The sequence below is a fragment of the Oryx dammah genome, unplaced genomic scaffold, assembly GCF_014754425.2.
Source record: "Oryx dammah isolate SB20612 unplaced genomic scaffold, SCBI_Odam_1.1 HiC_scaffold_26, whole genome shotgun sequence".
In the NCBI taxonomy this organism is placed as follows: Eukaryota; Metazoa; Chordata; class Mammalia; order Artiodactyla; family Bovidae; genus Oryx; species Oryx dammah.
Genome location: NW_024070210.1, coordinates 66,529,302 through 66,547,274, shown reverse-complemented (window position 1 = coordinate 66,547,274; position 17,973 = coordinate 66,529,302). Strand labels below are relative to the sequence as shown.

The window sequence follows — 17,973 nt, the reverse complement described above, 5'->3', positions numbered from 1 at the left end:
GGGATCTTCCTGACCCAGGGACTGAACCCGGGTCTCCTGCACTGCAGGCAGATTCTTTACTGTCTGCGTCACCAGGGAAGTCCAAAAAGGGCTTCTTTTCCTTAAAAAATACATTTAGGTATTTTAAAATATGAATGACAAAAATATTGTGTAAATAATGGTAGAGTGGATATAGAGAAAATCAGAGAGGTCACATGAATACCCAGTTTGAGAAACTGACTCCTGGGCTGAGCTGAGTAGAGAGTGCCTCACACCGGCTCCCAATCTCACCCCCAGGGCAGAAGGAGGAAGGGTGAGGATGCCCCCTGCTGGGCGCACTAGAAAGCACGGGCCTCCTGGGGAAAGGCTGGGAATCTGAGCAGGGCAGATCCTCAGGGAAGTCTCTGGAGGGTCTGTCAGTTGTGGCGATGGGTATGCTGGAGAGTTTGGCATGGCCGAGCTTTGGGTGGTAGAAGGCTGTGAGAAGTTAGCTGCAACAGGGGGCTCTCTCCCAGGGAGATCCAGGTGGCCTGGAGCCCCATAGGCAGGTCCTGAGGTCACTTGCTCACCTGGCAGCTCTGTGTGAGGACCCCCATGCTTTTGGTTTTTCAACCTGTTCATCAGAGAAGTTTAGTGGTGGAAGTCGAACTTAGGTCTTTGGGTGGCCCAGTTACCAGACAAATGAGTCAGATTAGGTGGGTTTCTCACCTGCTGCCATGACTTACCTGAGGAAGCAGTGGGGTTCAGGAGCCCGGAGGCCTGTGGTGAGTCTTGGGCCAGTGGCCAGCTTACTTTTGAAATCAAAGTGGCTCAGATGTTGCATCCTTGAAGATCGGTTTCCTAGTCATGCACGGGGAGCCAGGCTGGGATCACTGCTCTATGAACCCAGCCACCTACTAGCTGGTTTGTCTTGTGATATCTAACCATCCTGTGCCTCAGCTTTCTCACCTGTAAAATGGGGATCGTTATGCCTCACAGGACTCTATAAGAATTAAATTATATAATGGATGTAAAGTACTTCATACACGGCCTGCACATGAGCGCAATAGTATTATCATTATTTTTGTTGTTTTGTTGTTAATATTATTACTTGTTAGCAGACACAGACAGGAGAAAATCAGTTTCTCATTACTTTCTCCTCAGTATATATTGCTATCGTTTCCACAAGCATCTTCACTGACTTGCTCTTTGGATTCTTTTTCGGCAGTTTGTGTGGATCAGGGGCTGATGCCAAAGTATGATCCTACCCTTCCCAGGGCAGATTGAGTTAGGGGTGCTCCTGGTTTAGAACTGAAGCAGACTGTCCCCCAAACAGCCTGTACTCCTGACGTCATAAGCACAAGGGCTCACATCATGGACAAGCACCAACCTCCCATCACCTTACCATCATCACAGCCCCCACAGCTGATGAGGCAGGCATGAGAGTAAGGACCAGGGGCTGTCCATTAGTCTGGCTGTATGTCCAGCTGTGGCTCCAGACCCAGCCACCAAAGGCATGCTGAGAGCTGGTTATGAATGGAGGCAGAGACAAGGCTGGGTAAGCAGGTGCTGAGCTGCTAATCCCTTAGGGACGAAAGCAGGTGATCAAGAGTTCTCTGAAGAAACCCAGGAGGAAGGTGTTTCCTGTCCTCCCATGCCAATCCCTCCTAGAATCATAGAAGAAACCATCTGGGACTTCAAAGTGGAAAAGAAGCAGCCCCATGTGTGTTTCCCTTTGAAGTGTCATTTTGGATCAAACTTACATGGAGGTATAGCTAGGGGAAGCCTGGATCCATCCTCAAGAAACGTTGATTTCAATCTCAACTGGAGAAAAGGTTTGCTATGAGAAGTTACCTAAGCTCTCTGATCTTTAAACTTTTGATCATTTCCAAGATTCATTCCAGCTCTAAAAATCTTTCCATTCAGAAGGGCCAACCTTATCACTTTCCTCTGAGAGATGACAAACCTAGAGATGAGAGCTGAAGACAGCAGGAAAAGGATAGCCTCTTCCTCCTATAGGCTGTTCTTGGACGCATTTCTCGTTTTCTCTGCCGCAGTTCATCTGTCTGTGAAAAGGACCTGTTTTCATATGTGTGATGGAAATAAGTTAGACACATTCTTCGCCAGGCAGGCATGGTGACTTGTGCATAAGGAATGCCCTCAGAACTGATTGATTGCTTCCATCCTTACTCCTATCCTGGTCCATCTTTTTATCAGGAAGTGAACCAGCCCTTCAACTTTGCAAGTAGCAGGAAGCCAGTAAGGACAGGGAAGTTGTTGAGAGACATACTCAGGATCCCCAAACATCCTAACCCGCTGGAGCAATAGCCTGAACCTCACAAGGTAAAATGAACAGGGCTTAACTGAGAGATCTGGGCTTGGCTCCAAGGCACCGAGTGTACAAGGACAGGGTGGGGAAGTAGCAGCTTAGCAGAAGCATGTGTGAATAAAACTGAGGGTTTTCGCTGACAGGTTTTCATTTCATGAGTCAAATGAAAAGGCTGCCAAAAAAGCGGACAGACTCTTAGGCTGCTGAATTAAAGTAGAATACTGAGCCCAGTGACTCTCCATTTTGATATCAATCAGAATCGCCTGGGAAGCTCTGGAAACACTGCCTATTCCTTGCTGTACCCAGAGCTTCTGAATCAGGACCTGGGATGTGTGGGTGGGGAAGGGGAAGTGAGGAGTTTGGATATCTGAAGAGCTTCAGCCTTGGTTCCACTGTGTAGCCAGGGCTCTAGAACCAAGGAAGACTCAAGCCTATGCTCATTCTTGGCACGTCAGACCACATTGACTGTACTCCGGGACTTCAGTCTCGGTGGCCTTATCATGGGGGAAAGCAAGCTGGAGGACATTTGGTGGAAGGTGGCCGGGGGTAGGATGCACCTGGTGCTCTGTGAGGGCTGGCAGAGGGAGCCATAGCATAGAAGAAGATGGTGAGGTCCACCTTCAAATGGATGAGACTTGTTCAGTTCTGGGTCCCAAAGATTGGAATTTTAGGTGTTTTAGGTGATTGTCTTAGATCAGGTTTCTCATGAAATATTATGAAACGAAGATTTGCTTGTAGGAAGTTTATTGGGAGTTATTTAGTTATTTAGTGCTCTCAGAAACAACATATCTGAGGGAGTGAAGGAAACAAGATTGAGCCGAGGAAGAAAAGGATCAAGGATGCGGTCACAATCAAGGACTCCTCCACAGGGAGCTTGAAGGTGGGGAGGACCTTTCAGAGTTGGTCCCGACTGAGGCTGAACGCCCTCCTGCAGCACTGACCTGGCAGATTATCCTTCATGAAGTCAGGAAAGACAGCTCACTTTGGCAGTTGAAGGAAATACCTAGAGAGAAACTCAGCTGTGAGCCATCAGCAGCAACACTCCTACCAACTTGGGGATAAGCTTCTTGGTCCCAGAGGCAAGATCTGGGTGGTGTACCCTACCAACCAGGACAGTATTCCCCTTTGCACAGCTCAGAAATATTTGCATCATATGGTAAGCACCCTCTGCCTGGGAAGAGCCACTCCAGAATTCTGGTGATTGTTTCCTCTGGGGAACTTATAGGGAGGCAAGTAGGATGAAATATAGTCCTCACTACTGAAGCTTGTCTTGGTGTCAGGCTGATATTCAGCATCCCTCCAGTACTGCTTCTAGATTATCTTTCCCTTCAGTTGGTATCTCTCATGATCTAAGTGGCCCACTGGGCTCAGGAGTCTGAGCTCCTAATCACCATGCCCTTTTCAAGCCATGCTGCCAAACTTATAAAAATTGGGCAAGAGTATCAAGAGACACCCTAGAGGATCGCCTGGGTGACAAACATATCCTTCCCTGGCCCCATGATAGAGCAGCAGCCGTCGTCTTCCCAAGGATCAAGGTCAAGGACCCCCAGCAGGAAGTGACTCCTTTTTCTTGCCTGCTGGTCTCTTGACACAAGAAAACTAAGAGGCGGGAAGCAGCCACACTTAAAGTTCATGAGTTTTTTTTCCTGTGCCCTCATGGAAATGTTCCACCTCTAGGAACGAGATTCTCTAAACCCAGAGATCCTAGAACTGTAGGAATAAGAACCATAAATTCTCCCAAAGTATCATTGGGAGTGATGGTGAGTGGGGCTGCTCCAACTTCAACCCCGTGTTTATTAGGCTTCTGTATCCTACTGCTGGGCCATATTATAATTTAACAGGGTGCATACTTCATCCTGTAGCATCATGTCCCACCATCTCTAAAATAGTGCTTCAGCTGCACCTTTGAAAGACTGTTCCTTCACTCTATCAGCTCTTTTCACCAGTAGATAGGTAGCAAAGAATGTGGTAAGACCAGAAGATTCTATGCGCCCAGAAGATTCTTCTGTGACTATGTGCCCATTGTTTTGCTGTGAAGTAGGACTCTTGGTCTGATGTAATGCTGTGTGTGATCAAACACTTTAAGCTTTCAGAGAGCAGTGCTACTTGAGGCCTTTAGCAAGAAAGAGAAAATGATCCAGAATACATGCCGATTCAAGTCGGGATAAATCACCAACCCTTCTACATTAAAACCAGTACAATGTAGTCAATTCATCACCAAGTAGCTGGTTGGCTGTCAGATGTTGGCAGGTTGGAGATTTGGCAGGAACAATAAAAAGTCAGCCTTGGTGAATGAGAGCCCATTCTGTTAGGCCTGTCTCTGCCACCATGCACTAAGTGTAGCCTCCATCTATGCCAACATGGCCACTTTATCTGTGTACCCATTGGGCCAGCACAAGTGGTCAGTGAGAGACTGACTAATGTCAACTAGCCAAACCATTGTATCTGCTTGACTATTTAGCCTCTCCTCCACAGTAGGTCCCCTCCAGTGGCCATTAACATACAATGGGTGGGTCTTCACACTGTGTCCACTCCTATAGATACATCCGCGTGCCTCTTCTTATTTCCAGTTTCCATTGTTTCTCTTTCTAGGCCTCTAACCAACTCATCAAGCCATTTGCTACAGCCCGTGGGCCTGCACATATTTTTATGTAGGGCTACTCTACCAGGCAGCCATGAAGATAATTCAGGTCTCCAGATATCAGTGTCAACTCAGACACTGTATGACCTTAAAAAGTTTGGCTATTCCACTCTTCCCCCTGTACAGTTACCCAGGTAAATGGCCATAGGTCCCTTTGGGGAAGGAGTAGAATAATCATTACTGTATTGCCACAGTATTACAGAGGCCTTCCTCCTGGGACCCAGTCTCTCCTTCAGTCAAAGGGTTTTGGATCTGAAAATGGAGTCAGGTCTAGAAACCAGACAAGGTATTGTACCTTTTTTTTTTTAAGTTGATATTTCTAATTCTTTTATTGATTTATTTAAGTTGTATTTATGTATTGTGGCTGTGCTGGCTCTTGGTTGCTGTGCAGGCTTTTCTCTAGCTGTGTGAGCAGTGGCTACTCGCTCATTGTGATGTGTGGGGTTCTTTCTGCAGCCATTTCCCTTGGTGTGGAGCACAGGCTCTCAGTGCATGGGCTTCTGTAGCTGAGGCCCGTGGGCTCAGTAGTCCCAGTTCCCAGGCTCTAGAGCACAGGCTCAGTAGTTGTGGTTCATGGGTTTAGTTGCTCCACAGCATGTGGGATCTTCCAGGATCAGGGATTCAACCTGTGTCTCCTGCTTTGGCTGGTGGATTCTTTACCACTGAGCCACCAGGGAAGCCTGGTATTGTGACTTTTTATTGGAGCAACTATCACCAGTCTCCTGGTCTTTCATTCTTGATTTCTTTTCATTGTACAACTCAGCAATTCTGTGTGTGGTCTGTAGATCCCTGGGAGTTCCTGAAACCATTTCAGGTATTTCACAAGGTCAAAATATTTCCATATAAGACATTATTTATCTTTTTAACTGTGTTGACATTTGCACTAAAAGCAATGTTGGATAAAATGTCTGGCACCTTAACAAACCAAGGCAGTGGAACCAAACTGTTCTGGTAGTGGCCAGGAAGGGAGGAAAGGGAAGGAAGGAAGAGAAGAAAACAATCAGTTTTAGTTAAGAATGTCCTTAATGAAGCAATGAAATTTGTTAAATGTTATTAAATCATAACCTGTAAATACACGTCTTTTTAATTTTCTCTGTAATTAAATAGAAAGTACTGTATTGCACACAGAAATAGAATGGTTCTCTCAAAAAAAGTACTTGCACAATTGAGAATAACCTAAACTAGCCATTTTTTTTTCATGAAACATCACTTTCACTTGAAAAACTAACTGACAGATAAACTGTGGTCATTGGACTTGGTTATTCGGCAGGTATTTTCTCAAATTCAAGCCAAGTAAACCTGTAACTCTGAGGAAAACAACTGAGAGTGTCTATTGTCAATGATACAATTTGAGCTTTCAAATTAAAATTAGAATTTTAGGAAACTTGTATGCACTACCATCAAGTTGACAGATTCCCAATATTTCTGATGATAATAACAAATTTGAATTTTAGTGTTATATAATGAATTGTATCAACATATGAAAGATCTGTATAATTCAATGACCTAATATTTTCCAAATGACCAAAGGATGTAACAAAATCATGCACAGGTAGAAAAGTCATTCAGAATGCATGATATTTTTTTTATCAAGAGTATATATTACCTTCTAAAATAAAAATAAAGCTGGTGAATGCTGAAAAAAATAAAAGAATACAAGATAGATCAATAGACTTTAATGTGATTGAGTACAAAAGTTCATTGAAAGAGTTTCATATTCTACATTATAACTACCATTTAAGAAAATACCACTTGTTGAGTTTTGGTGTAGTATCAAAGAAAAATACCCACAATTAGTTGAAAAGACTATTAAAATGCTCCTTTTCCAACTACATATCTTTGTGAGGCCAGATTTTCTTCACATATTTTAAACAAAATAACATATAGCCAACCACAGCTGATATGAGAATCCAGCTGTTGTCTATAAAACTACATTTAAGAGACTTGCAAAATTGTGAAAAGGGAACTCTTTGCACTAATTTGCCCCAGTAATGTTACACCCTATGCACTAATAAGATGTAATGTTACATCCTATTTTATTAACCATCTGCATGGCTTTACCATCAGGACCCCCCCATTGCCAGTCCAACTTGCTGCTCCTTACAATGGTGTGCCAACCTCCGGTCTCCATCATTTTGTGGTCCCGTCATCACTGCTGTTATTAGGGAGCCAGTTCTGTGTTGGTCTCTTGCTGTCAGCCCTGACCTGCAGAGGACAGCCAAAACTCAGCTTCTCAGTAAGTGCACTCCTTTTTGCTCTGATAACAAGAGTATCCTCCGGGCCTTCCTGCAGAACTGAAGTGGATTTCTGGCCTTACACAGAACATCCACTAGAGCATGACCACTTCTCTGGGTTTTTTGAACCCTCCTTCCACCTTCTGCCATGATACTTCTGGCATTTCCATTTCAGTTGGTGGCCTGTCTCCCAGGATCCTTGTCAGGATATGAAATCCTGTTTCACGGGAGAGTGCTCCTAAATCAATAAACTCCCCCTCATTCAACTTAATAGTATTCAGCTCCCCCTTGATTCAGCCTATACATTCTCTCCTGGCTCCTGTCAATACATACTGGCTACTTCTGCAGCATTTTGGAGATGGAGCCCTCCTCCTTCTCTTCCCAGGTTTGTTGCAACTTGGCTCTGTTTTTTGGTCTTATGAGCCAAGAGAAAGATGCAGCTTCCTTTGGTGCCTAAGGGCAATGCCCAGAGATAGTGGCAGCTGTAAGCCATCAGAAGTCAACATCCCTAATAGCTGGAGGAATGAGTGCCTTGATCCCGAGGGTGATGTGGGCGGTACTCCCAACATTCATTACAGAGACAACTTTCAGCTCTACCTATGAGGCAGAGAGAGATCAGGATCTAAGATCCTAGAGTCAGAAAGACTCAGGTTTGAATTCTCTCTAGTTATGAGACTTTGTAAGTTGTTGAACTTTTTTGGAGGCAATTTATTCATCTGTAAAATGAAGATAAATAATAACTACCTGATAGATTATTGTGAGACAAATGAGACAAGGAATGTAAGTGCTTAGCAGAGTGCCGGCTGCGTGCATGTCAGTTGTTTCCAACTCTTTGCGACCCCATGGACTGTAGCCCGCCAGACTCCTCTGTCCACGGGATTTTCCAGGCAAAAATACTGGAGTGGGTTGCCATTTTCCCCTCAAAGGGATCTTCCTGACCCAGGGATCAAACCCGAGTCTCTTGAAGCTCTTACATTGGCAGGTGGGTTCTTTACCACTGAGCCACCTGGGAAGCCTTAGCATAATGCTGAGCATATAATAAAGATGGGGATGTCGCTGCTGCTACAATTGGTCAGAACTTTCCAAACCCCAAAAGGGCTGCCTTAGGGAGCAGACAATAAGGTACACCAACATGGAGGGTCTTTTAGCTGATGCTGGAGGGTGCTCCATAGGATGCTGTGGGCAAGATTCTAGGGTATTTACAAAAGAGGACCTTTGGGGCCTATTCTGTCCCCACGCTGCTTTGATTCTCTGCTCTGACTCTGCCTACCCTTAGTCCAAGAGAGGCTCTTAAAGAAGCATATTCACTTTCAGGCCACTAGGGGGCCATTTAGTTGCCTGCAATAGGAATACACTAATGGTTTCTTAATGGCTCAGGCACCGCGGAGATCAGGCTCAATTATATCTGAAAGCATTTTGAGTTCCTAAGGTAAAAGACACTGTGTAAATCCAGATAATAAATAGAGCTTATTGATGACAGGTTAAAGAAGCTGGCACTGTTTAGTTTGGAGAAGAATAGGGTGAGAGGATTTGAATAGGGGCTGCAAGTATATTTATTCTTCGGTATGGAAAACAGTGACAGGCTGTTTTCTTACTTCACTGGGAGTCAAGCAAGAAGAAAGAAGTTTAATTTGCAACAGAAGAAACTGAGTGCATTCAAGGAAGTAGTTGGAAGGAGGCTTTGGGTTGGATGGACTCACTTGGAACCTTTACTAATAATTCACCTTGGCATAGCTGGTACAAACAGTCCTACCAGGAAGGTCAGAGAGTAAGGGAGAGAAGAGAGTTCAACATCCAGAGACAATCCAGGGGGTTTGACTTAACAGGTCATCCTGCATGATGGGCTCTGGCCACCGTGGGAGCAGAATGCGGAAGGAGTGGTTGTCTTTTCCCCATCAGCCTGCAGAAAGCAATAAGCACTCCACACGTTCAATGTCCTTAAATTTTCTCAGAAAAGTAAAAGGGAATGCTGTTCTTGGAATAAGTCCGGCTGGCCATTGCTAGTGGCAGACTTGCACCTGAGCTTCAGGAATCGCCTGGCTATGGTGCTGCAGTTCCAGGCACTCATCAGCACACGCAACTCTGGCAGCCACTTGACTTCTGTGCTGCTGAGGAGGCAGGGAAGCAGCGTTGAGGTGGGACTTCGTAAGGGGGCATGGTGTCTTGAAACTAAGAAGCTGGAGAAATGGAAAAGATAAAGATGGCGGGGAGGGGCGGTCAGAGCGCGGAGCTGTCAACTCTGGCGCCTCCCCTCTGTGTTCAGACTGCCCGAAGTGACAGGTTATGTAGCAGCAGCGGCTTCCGCTCCCAGGCCTCAGTTTACCTCCAGAGGCGGGGTGATTTCACGTTGGTGCTCTCGACTCGCGCCCCTTCCCACGTACTCTCCGGGCGGGTCTTTCAGACCCGTTTACTTCTAGCGAGCCTGGCCCACAGAATCTGAAGCCAGGAGCCAGGAGGAAAGATTCACCCACAGAACCCCATGAGGACTGTCTTCTCCCCACCCCACCCCCACCACTCCAAGGCAGTTCTCCCATACCCATTGAGACACCCAGGCGGTCCACAGACCCAGCTCTGGGAACAAAGGAAGCAGAACTCAAGGAGGAGAGAACCAGAAATTTTAGAAAATCTCACAAACAGGGAATGCAGTCGGGGGCGGAGAGAAGGCAAAAGAGAGAAGTGGCTACTGAGAGTCTGAGCTTGGAGACAGACTCTCCAAGGGATGACAAGCCCCACATGGGAAGGGTGGCAAGGGAACACCGGCCAGGCTGAGACCTGAATTGGGTCAGAGGAGAAGACTGTAAGCCGCTCCACCGGTTCAGTGGAGCCTCGGGTCCATGGATCAAGCCTAAACCCGGGAGCCAGAATCCCCCTAAAGCGGGATCTGGGACCTGTTGCGAACTTCAGGACTAAGGCGGGAGGAGAGTCTGGAGAACCAGCTCAGCACGTGTACTCTCCCGACTAGGGAAAGGACAGAGAATCCGGAGAGCGCCTGAAGCCCGGGCAGGACGCGGCTGCGGGTGGGGGTAAGGGCTAGGAAAGGAACCGACCAGCTGCAACCTCAGTGTACTCTCCAGATTCCTGGGCTGCCTACGCCAGACGTGGGCCAGGCTCGCTAGAAGTAAAGGGGTCTGAAAGACCCGCCCGGAGGGTACGTGGGAAGGGGCGCGAGTCGAGAGCACCAACGTGAAATCACCCCGCCTCTGGAGGTAAACTGAGGCCTGGGAGCGGAAGCCGCTGCTGCTACATAACCTGTCACTTCGGGCAGTCTGAACACAGAGGGGAGGCGCCAGAGTTGACAGCTCCGCGCTCTGACCGCCCCTCCCCGCCCAGTTCTAGTTCACCACTCCGCCCGAAAAGACGCTGTTCCCCTTTTAAAGAAGCGCCGGAGGCTCCCACCCTCGCCGCGTCAGCCCATGCGGGGCTGCGGCGACGTTGCCCTTTTAAGAGACAGCCTCTGTTAACCCTCTCTTAACGGGGCGTCCCGGCGGGGGGCTCCCGGCGCCCGCCAACAGCCAGCCTCCTCCCCGCGCGGCACTTCCGGACCCCCGCCGTTGCCCTTTTAAGAGGCAGCCCCCAGCAGCTCTTTCCCCCGCCCCTTGTTGCCGGCGCGCGAGGCGGGGGAGCCCGGCTGGAGCGGAGAGCGCTGTCCGCGCGGCCACTGGAGACCGGGCGGCCGGCGGCCGGGCAGGCGGCGGCGGCGGCGGATGGGGACTTGGAGTCGGGCGACTGTGGCGGCTGTGGCTGTGGCGGCAGCGAGGAAGCAACTGACGGGCCGGCGGCGGCGGCGGCGCTGGCGGCGGTGACTGGTCCAGGCCCCGGCGGCGGCTGCAGCGACGCAGTGGCGGGCTGCGGGCTGGCGGCGTGAGGAGCGGCTGCGGAGAGCCGAGCGGCCGGGAACCGAGGGCGCCGGGCCGCCCCTTGCCCAGTCCTTGCAGGCCGCCAGGCCCCCTCCAACCGGGGCCGTGGAGCACCGGGGCAAAGGCCGGGGCCCCCCCATGAAGGAGCGCGACGCGGCCCCGGCCGAGCGGGGCAAGCCGGCCACCTACACCGGGGACAAGAAGGCGAAGATGGCGGCCAAGACCAACAAGAAGTGGGTCCGGCTCGCCACCGTGTTCGCCTACGTGCTCTCCGTGTCGCTGGCAGCCATCGTGCTCGCCGTCTACTACAGCCTCATCTGGCAGCCGGTGGGAGCCGGGACCTCGGGGGGAGCCGCCGGCCCGCCCCCCGGCGGCTCCAACGCCACCGGCCCGTCCGGGACTTCGGGGGCGGCGGCGGGGCCCAACAGCACGGGATTGTCCCGCCGCGAGGCGCCGCGCGACGCGCCCCCGCTGCAGGCGGCGCGGCCGGTGTCTCCGGAACCCTCTGCCGACAGCCCCCAGGCCGGGCCGCTGGAGCAGCCGCGGGGGGCCGAGGAGGACGAGGAGGAAGCGGCGGCGGCGCCGGGGAGTCGTTGAACCCCTCGGTGGCAGGGGCGGCCGGAAACCATCCTCCCCAAGCCTGGAGGCAGGACTTTGCAGCAGGACCGGGCGGGGAGCCCGCGGAAGTGACCCCCACAGGAGTGAACGCCTCTCTTCCCCCGATGATCGCCGACTCGCCCCAGGGGTGAGGGCCCTGCAGCTCATCTTCAGCCAAGGGACCACTATGCCCCGGGGGCTTCGGGTTTAGTCTTCCTACGGACGGTGCTGCGCCAGGGCCCTGAGCCATAAGGGGGGTGGGGGAGGGGTGGGGAGATCCCAGCACTGAACCCTTCTGCGCCGCTAGCTCTTATGTATCCTACGTGGAGGGGTGACTCGGGCTCTCCCCCAAGACTTAAAGAAAGGAGGGAGCTGTAGGGGCTCTTCTTTAATAAGCCGAAGCTCTTGCAAGGAGGCAGGCACCGAAAGTAGTGGAGCTCAGGTACGGCAACCTAGTTGCAGTGGCCACAGATGCATTTAATTTATAGATCCCTGTATATAGTTGTTGACATATGCACTAGAAGCTATAATTACATAGAACTACATGTATCCTCCCACACCCTGGGTAGCTACTGACTGATGGGGTTAAGCAAGGGCTATTTGCTGGCCCCCAAAGTGCAGCTAGCCAGAAGGGCACAAACACTTTCATTACCCACTTTTTTACCTTTTCCTCCTCCTATTTCAGAAAGATAGGTTAATGACACAAAAGAGTATAATCGTTCTCAAACCTGTTGAAAGGACGATGGAAAGCCTTTGGAGAAGTAGAAGCAGTTTGGGGAGGGTGAGGAATGTACCAGTCTCCTCCTCTTCCCACCCTAGTGCCCCCACCTAAGAGGCTTTCTATTGCAGCCCCAAGTATCTGGATACCCGCCAGGGAAGAAAGGAAGGGAAAGAGCAATGTTTCTGTGCTTCAACCCTTGGCCTTCTCACAGAGGTTAGGAAGAGCAAGCTTTTGTAAGTAGAATGGCTCACAAGTGTTTTATCCTTTTTTTTTTTTTCCCTGCTCTTCAAGGTCAGGTCTTGTTCTGTAATCACCTTCACCTTCACTCTTGCCCTGAGCCTGTAGTGACAGTGTAGCCCTGTGATTAGAATGAAATCTGTTGTAAATCCAGAGCTTTGAGCACATCCTCTGGTTTTGAGTTGTACTGTGGAACTCGAAAGGCTGAAAGATGGGCTTCAAACTCAGGATTGTGTTTTGATAGCCAGATAATAGACCACCCATGGGAAAGTTAAACTGCCTAGTCTTTACCTCTCCTGATAAGCCCTACTTATATGCAGCCTATACTTTTCATTGAGATGAGAAGCAGCAAGTGAAATGACAGATGTAAAGCTAGCTCTGGGGCCACAAGAATTCTACATCCTCAATTTGGATTCCATTTCCTTCCGCCACTTGCTTTTAGGCAATTGAGTGTGGGTAGTGACAAGATAGCAAACCCGTTCGTGTTTCCTTTTTGGGAAATGAGGCACTTTAAAACAACGACAACAACAACTTATCCACCTGAGTCCTGAAACAATTTGTCTCTCCAGTTTTCTGGCCTATACTCCAGTTAGCTCTGATCCAGGTTTACAGGACCACAGCCTCGATTTCAGCCATGTCCTGCTGTGGGCAAGATAAAAGCAGCTGAGCTGTCATTGCCTAGGGGCAGGCTGGTAGCACCCCCAAGGTGTCTTGGCTGAAGGAGATTTCCGAGCACTTGACTTTGGTCATTAGGAAGCCTTTGAGACCTTTTTAAATTTTTGGTGAGGGCCTGGGGGAAGAAACATAGAATGCCACTTTATAACTTCAATAATAGCCTGTAATTTATATTTATTGTGTGAATTTTTAGTCCTATATTTTAATAATTTGTAACTCGATCTCTTATTCCAAGAATCCTTTGAACTGACAGGAGAACATCTGGGAGTCCAGTCCCCTGTCCCCATTCTGACCCCTGCATTCTGGACTGTTGAATCCACTTTGGGATCTATCGGCGTCTAGAGAGACCACTTGTGGGTTCAGCTGTTGGCCGCCTGACTCTAACGCCTTCACTGGAATTGGGACATAAACTCCAGCCCCAGCTGTGAGCATGCCCAGAGACATTATTTATAATTCAGCCATTTAAGATATACCTGTACTCAAAAAGTCCTGTATATTTTTTAAAAGTTTTATTTTTCAGGTGAACAAAAATACATTCTAAGAACTCTACGTCAGCCTGTGTAAGTTGATCGTTTCTCTTTTCATACTTCTTGGGGAAGGAGTTAGAGGTTGGAAGAGGTAATGGTCTAAGGTGTGGTGGGTGGGTGATGATAAATAAGTGTAGGAGGGAAAAGAAATTGCTCTAATGTTCTCTGTGCCTGATGGTTTGACCAAGTTGATCAGTGAAGGGTGGCAGGAATCCATCTTAGTCTGGAAGCAATCACGGGGTGGGAAGAACAGTGATAGCTAGTTCAGCTACCTTTGGCTAACCTCCAAATGGTTGGAAAAAGTTCTTCTTTTAAAGGACTCTGAGCAGATGCCTAACTGAGGAAACTAAGAGACCAGTAAGCATGCATTTAAGAATTATTACAAACACTGAGCTGGCTGAGACCTAGAGGATCAGCTGCCTGATAGAATCACTGTTCTCACCTTTAGACCATTGGCCCCTAGAAAGCTCAAGAAGCGCTAATACTGGGGGAGACAGATGGATGCGTCTGCAGTGGTTGGTCAGAGCGTTGTCTACAACAGAGGAGGCGAGAGAGCCACAGGGCAGAGAGAAGGTGTGGGTTGCTTCAAAGGTGAGGCTTTTTCTTCCCTAGAGCAAACAATAAAAGACTTGTGGGTGAAAAGCACAAATATGAGGGATTAGTTGTGCGGCAAAATACACAGCAAGCAATTGAGCTCAGCTCATTATTAGACAATGCTGCCCTGCGCAAACCAGAGTGAGAAGCCAGTGTTGGTGGAGCCCCCTGAGGCCTGCACTTCTCCAGAGCTGTTGGGGGTGGCTGCTGTGCTTTTACATGACCGTGTAGTCCACAGGGGAGCCAGGAAAAGTCCGCCCTTCTTTTCTTTCTTTCTTGAACCTACACAATGGCTTTCTGTGAGAGGGCTTGGTAAGGCAGAGCAGAAGGGGAGTGAAAGAGTTTCCAAGGTTCTAGCTAGCCCCTCCTTTCTGGAGCCAGGAACATGTGGCTTCTGCAGTTGCACACGGCTTCGCACTTTGGGCGCATATAGCAGTGTATGCAGCAGGACCCTGCTGACCAAAGTGAAGGGCACTGCTCCTCCAGAGCAGGGCCTGGTGGTGGGAGCAGCGGCCAGAATCGTTTTATTGTCAAGGGTTAGAAATTAGCTGCAAAATTGCCCATCAGGTTTTGAGCCAGGAAGAAGTCTGGGCAAGATTTCTTTTCTTTTAACTGTTTTGCACCAGGACTGCCTGGACCATTCTAGGTATTTGCTTATATTACAAGTGACTGTATGATTTATTTCCTGATAGCCTGAATTTGATGAAATAACCACTTCTTATGGAAGTGTATTTTGGAGAATGAGGGCTGAGGGGTTTGCCGAGCCATTTAGACTGGTCTTGTGTGGGTATCATTTCTGTCCCTCATTGTGCTGAAGAAGGGTTTCTCTAAAGTTTCCAGTATAAGAAACATTTTTCTTCCTAACAGCCATAGATTTCCACACATATGAGACCACAGCTTTGGAATTTTTTTCTGTCTACCTTGTTTTTTGCTTTTCATAGGGAGTCCTAAGATAGTGTGTTCTTGCATTGAGTATTTATATCCTGTTTTGAAATGCTGAGTGGAGAGCATCAACTTGTTTCCACATGTTTCTTTAAGGGGAACTGAAAGGTCAGGTCCCAAGCTTTAGGGCTACCACAGCTATTTAAAAGAGGTAGTAACTGTCCGCCCCCCTTCCTGTCTGCAGAGAACGGAGGGATTTCTGGAATTGCAGTGCAGTTACAGAAAGACCACCACTGGACTCTTTGTTGGTCTCCCTCGGCAGAAGGAGGGGCCACAGTGGCCTTGTTTGTTTCAAAGACCAGCACTAAGCTCAGGGCCTGGCACACAGGAACAGGCACTCAGGTTTGTTGATCCCCTGCCTGGTCTGTGTTGGATAGAGCTGGTCCTAGTGTCACTGTGGTGTCACCGTCATGGTCCACTTGTGTACCTGCATCCACAGTCGATCACCTGGGTTCAGGGGGTGAACTGCTAGATGGCAGCCTCACTGGCCGCTCCAGTCAGTTTCTTCACTGCCAAGCTGAGGGGCTTGGGCTTGGCTGCCTGTTCTGGCCAGGTGCCGGAAGTACATAGTTGGGTTCCATGTGGTGCTCTTAACAGAGCAGCATGGACTAGGTAACCGCTCCATTGTCCCCTTTGTTATGGCTCTGTGGCCTAATCGTGAGTTATAAAAATATCTGCTCTACAGACAGTTTTTTGGTCACATTATGTCCCACAGGACATAGCCTGTGGGTTTCTACTACCAGAAAACCTGTTATGCTCTTTTTTCCCTCCGGTAAAAGACAAAGAAAAAATTCTTTTTTTCAACCACACACCCAGACTCTACCAGGCCCTCTATCCTGAGTGCAGAAATAGCCACAGCTCCCAGCAGCACACCGAGCACGGGAACCACCGGAGCCCAGGCAGCTTCCCTGTGCCCATGCCATGCTATAGACAGTTGTTAAACTACTGTGGGAGCAGAAAACGACAGTGCAGTGTTTGCCCACAAGGAATGTATAGTCATTCCAACAGGAATCTACTCTTGTTACTTCTCTGTTTTCTTAACTTCAGTAATCTGTTTTTGCAATAGCCTATCTGTTAATCAATGGCAAGATTCTTTTTAAAAAAAATATTGATTTGGCTTCACTGGGTCTTTAGTTGCAGCTTGCCAGATCTTTGGTCTTCATTGCAGCATAAGGGATCTTTAACTGTGGCATGTGGGACCTAGTTCCCTGACCAGGGATCAAACCTGGGCCCCCTGCATTGGGAGTATGGAGTTTTAGTCATTGGACCACCAGGGAAGTCCCAGCAATAAGATTCTAACTTTCCTTAGAACATTTTCCATAAACTGCTACCCTTATTTCAAGAACTCTTTATTTATTGCTTATAGTGTGCCAAGCGAGCCTCAGAAGTCCCCAAACCAACTTGTTCAAAAAAGTGGTTATTAGTTACCAAGGATTTCCTTTTAGCCATCCCTCTCTGCTAGCTCGTGTTCAGAGGATGAATTGAGGTCTCCTCTCACTTCGTCCTGGAGGCCACCTGTCCCCTTAAGCTCCCTGCTAGTAATCTAGGTGTCTGGGCAGTGTTGAGTCACAGCCAGTCTCTGAGCTGTAGGCAACTCACAATATCACCAGGACCCAGGCTGACCCGGCAGCAGACTATGGGAAGGGACCCCTGAACTGGAAGAGACACAATCTACAGACTCAACATTGCATTAGTTTTCACCCTTGACCCTTCTCTTTGCTTCTCAGCAAATGGGAATTCATGAAGGCTGCTGCTGCTAAGTCGCTTCAGTCGTGTCCCACTCTGTGCGACCCCATAGACTGCAGCCTACCAGGCTCCCCCGTCCCTGGGATTCTCCAGGCAAAAACACTGGAGTGGGTTGCCATTTCCTTCTCCAATGCACGAAAGTGAAAAGTGAAAGTGAAGTCAGTCAGTCGTATCTGACTCTTAGCGACCCCATGGACTGCAGCCTACCAAGCTCCTCTGCCCATGGGATTTTTCAGGCAAGAGTACTGGAGTGGGGTGCCATTGCCTTCTCCGATTCACGAGGGCAGATGGAGCTAATAGATATGACAGGGCTTGGAGATCTTGGGAATGAAAGTACAGTATATCCATATGAGATAATATATTTTCAAGGGAGTGTCTGTCCCTTTGGGCAAAAATGCTGCATAGAAAGAAATGTGAAGGAGCAAGGAGTAAACATTACCCTAGAGCCCAGACCATCAACATCAGCAACACCTGGGAACTTATAAGAAATCCCATGGCTTAGATCCCATCCCACAACTACTGAATGCGAAAGTCAGAAGATGGAGCTGGGCAGGGCGTTAACTAGGCTTCCAGGTGATTTGGAAGCACACTAACACGTGAGAAGCACCGGCCCAGTCTTTCCCTCTGATTCAGTAAGTTGGGGTTAGGGTATTACTGTTTGGACAGATGGTTATCAAAGGTGACTTTTGACCTTCCTTCTTGCTTGAAGCCAGCTGCCCTGCTGGGGGAAGAGGAAGCACTGTGTCCCTAGAGTTTTAAAAGGGAAAAGGCCTTCATTGTTGGTTCTTTTTGAAGGTTGCAGGAGAACTTGCCCTGGAAAGCTTGTTAAGAAGGAGGCAGGCCCGAAAGAGTCCTCTCTCCCTGTCCCACGAAGATACTGATGTGTTTGCCTGACCTCCTGCCTTGGGGCCTGCT

The 17,973-nt window shown here is 48.8% G+C and overlaps 1 protein-coding gene across 2 annotated transcripts; it reads left to right on the top strand.

The window, feature by feature from the left end:
• Nucleotides 1–10,607: 10,607 nt before the first annotated feature.
• On the top strand, nt 10,608–13,798 carry INAFM2 (InaF motif containing 2). Of its 2 annotated transcripts, none has more exons than XM_040226943.1 (2): nt 10,608–11,764; nt 13,485–13,798. In XM_040226943.1, exon 1 carries the CDS (start codon nt 11,158–11,160, stop codon nt 11,614–11,616), a length of 459 nt encoding a protein of 152 aa, XP_040082877.1. In that variant the 5' UTR covers nt 10,608–11,157; the 3' UTR covers nt 11,617–11,764; nt 13,485–13,798. The 2 variants fall into 2 exon arrangements, 1 of the variants encoding a protein (XP_040082877.1); XR_005718736.1 differs by lacking the exon at nt 10,608–11,764 and adding an exon at nt 11,772–12,058.
• Nucleotides 13,799–17,973: the final 4,175 nt, after the last annotated feature.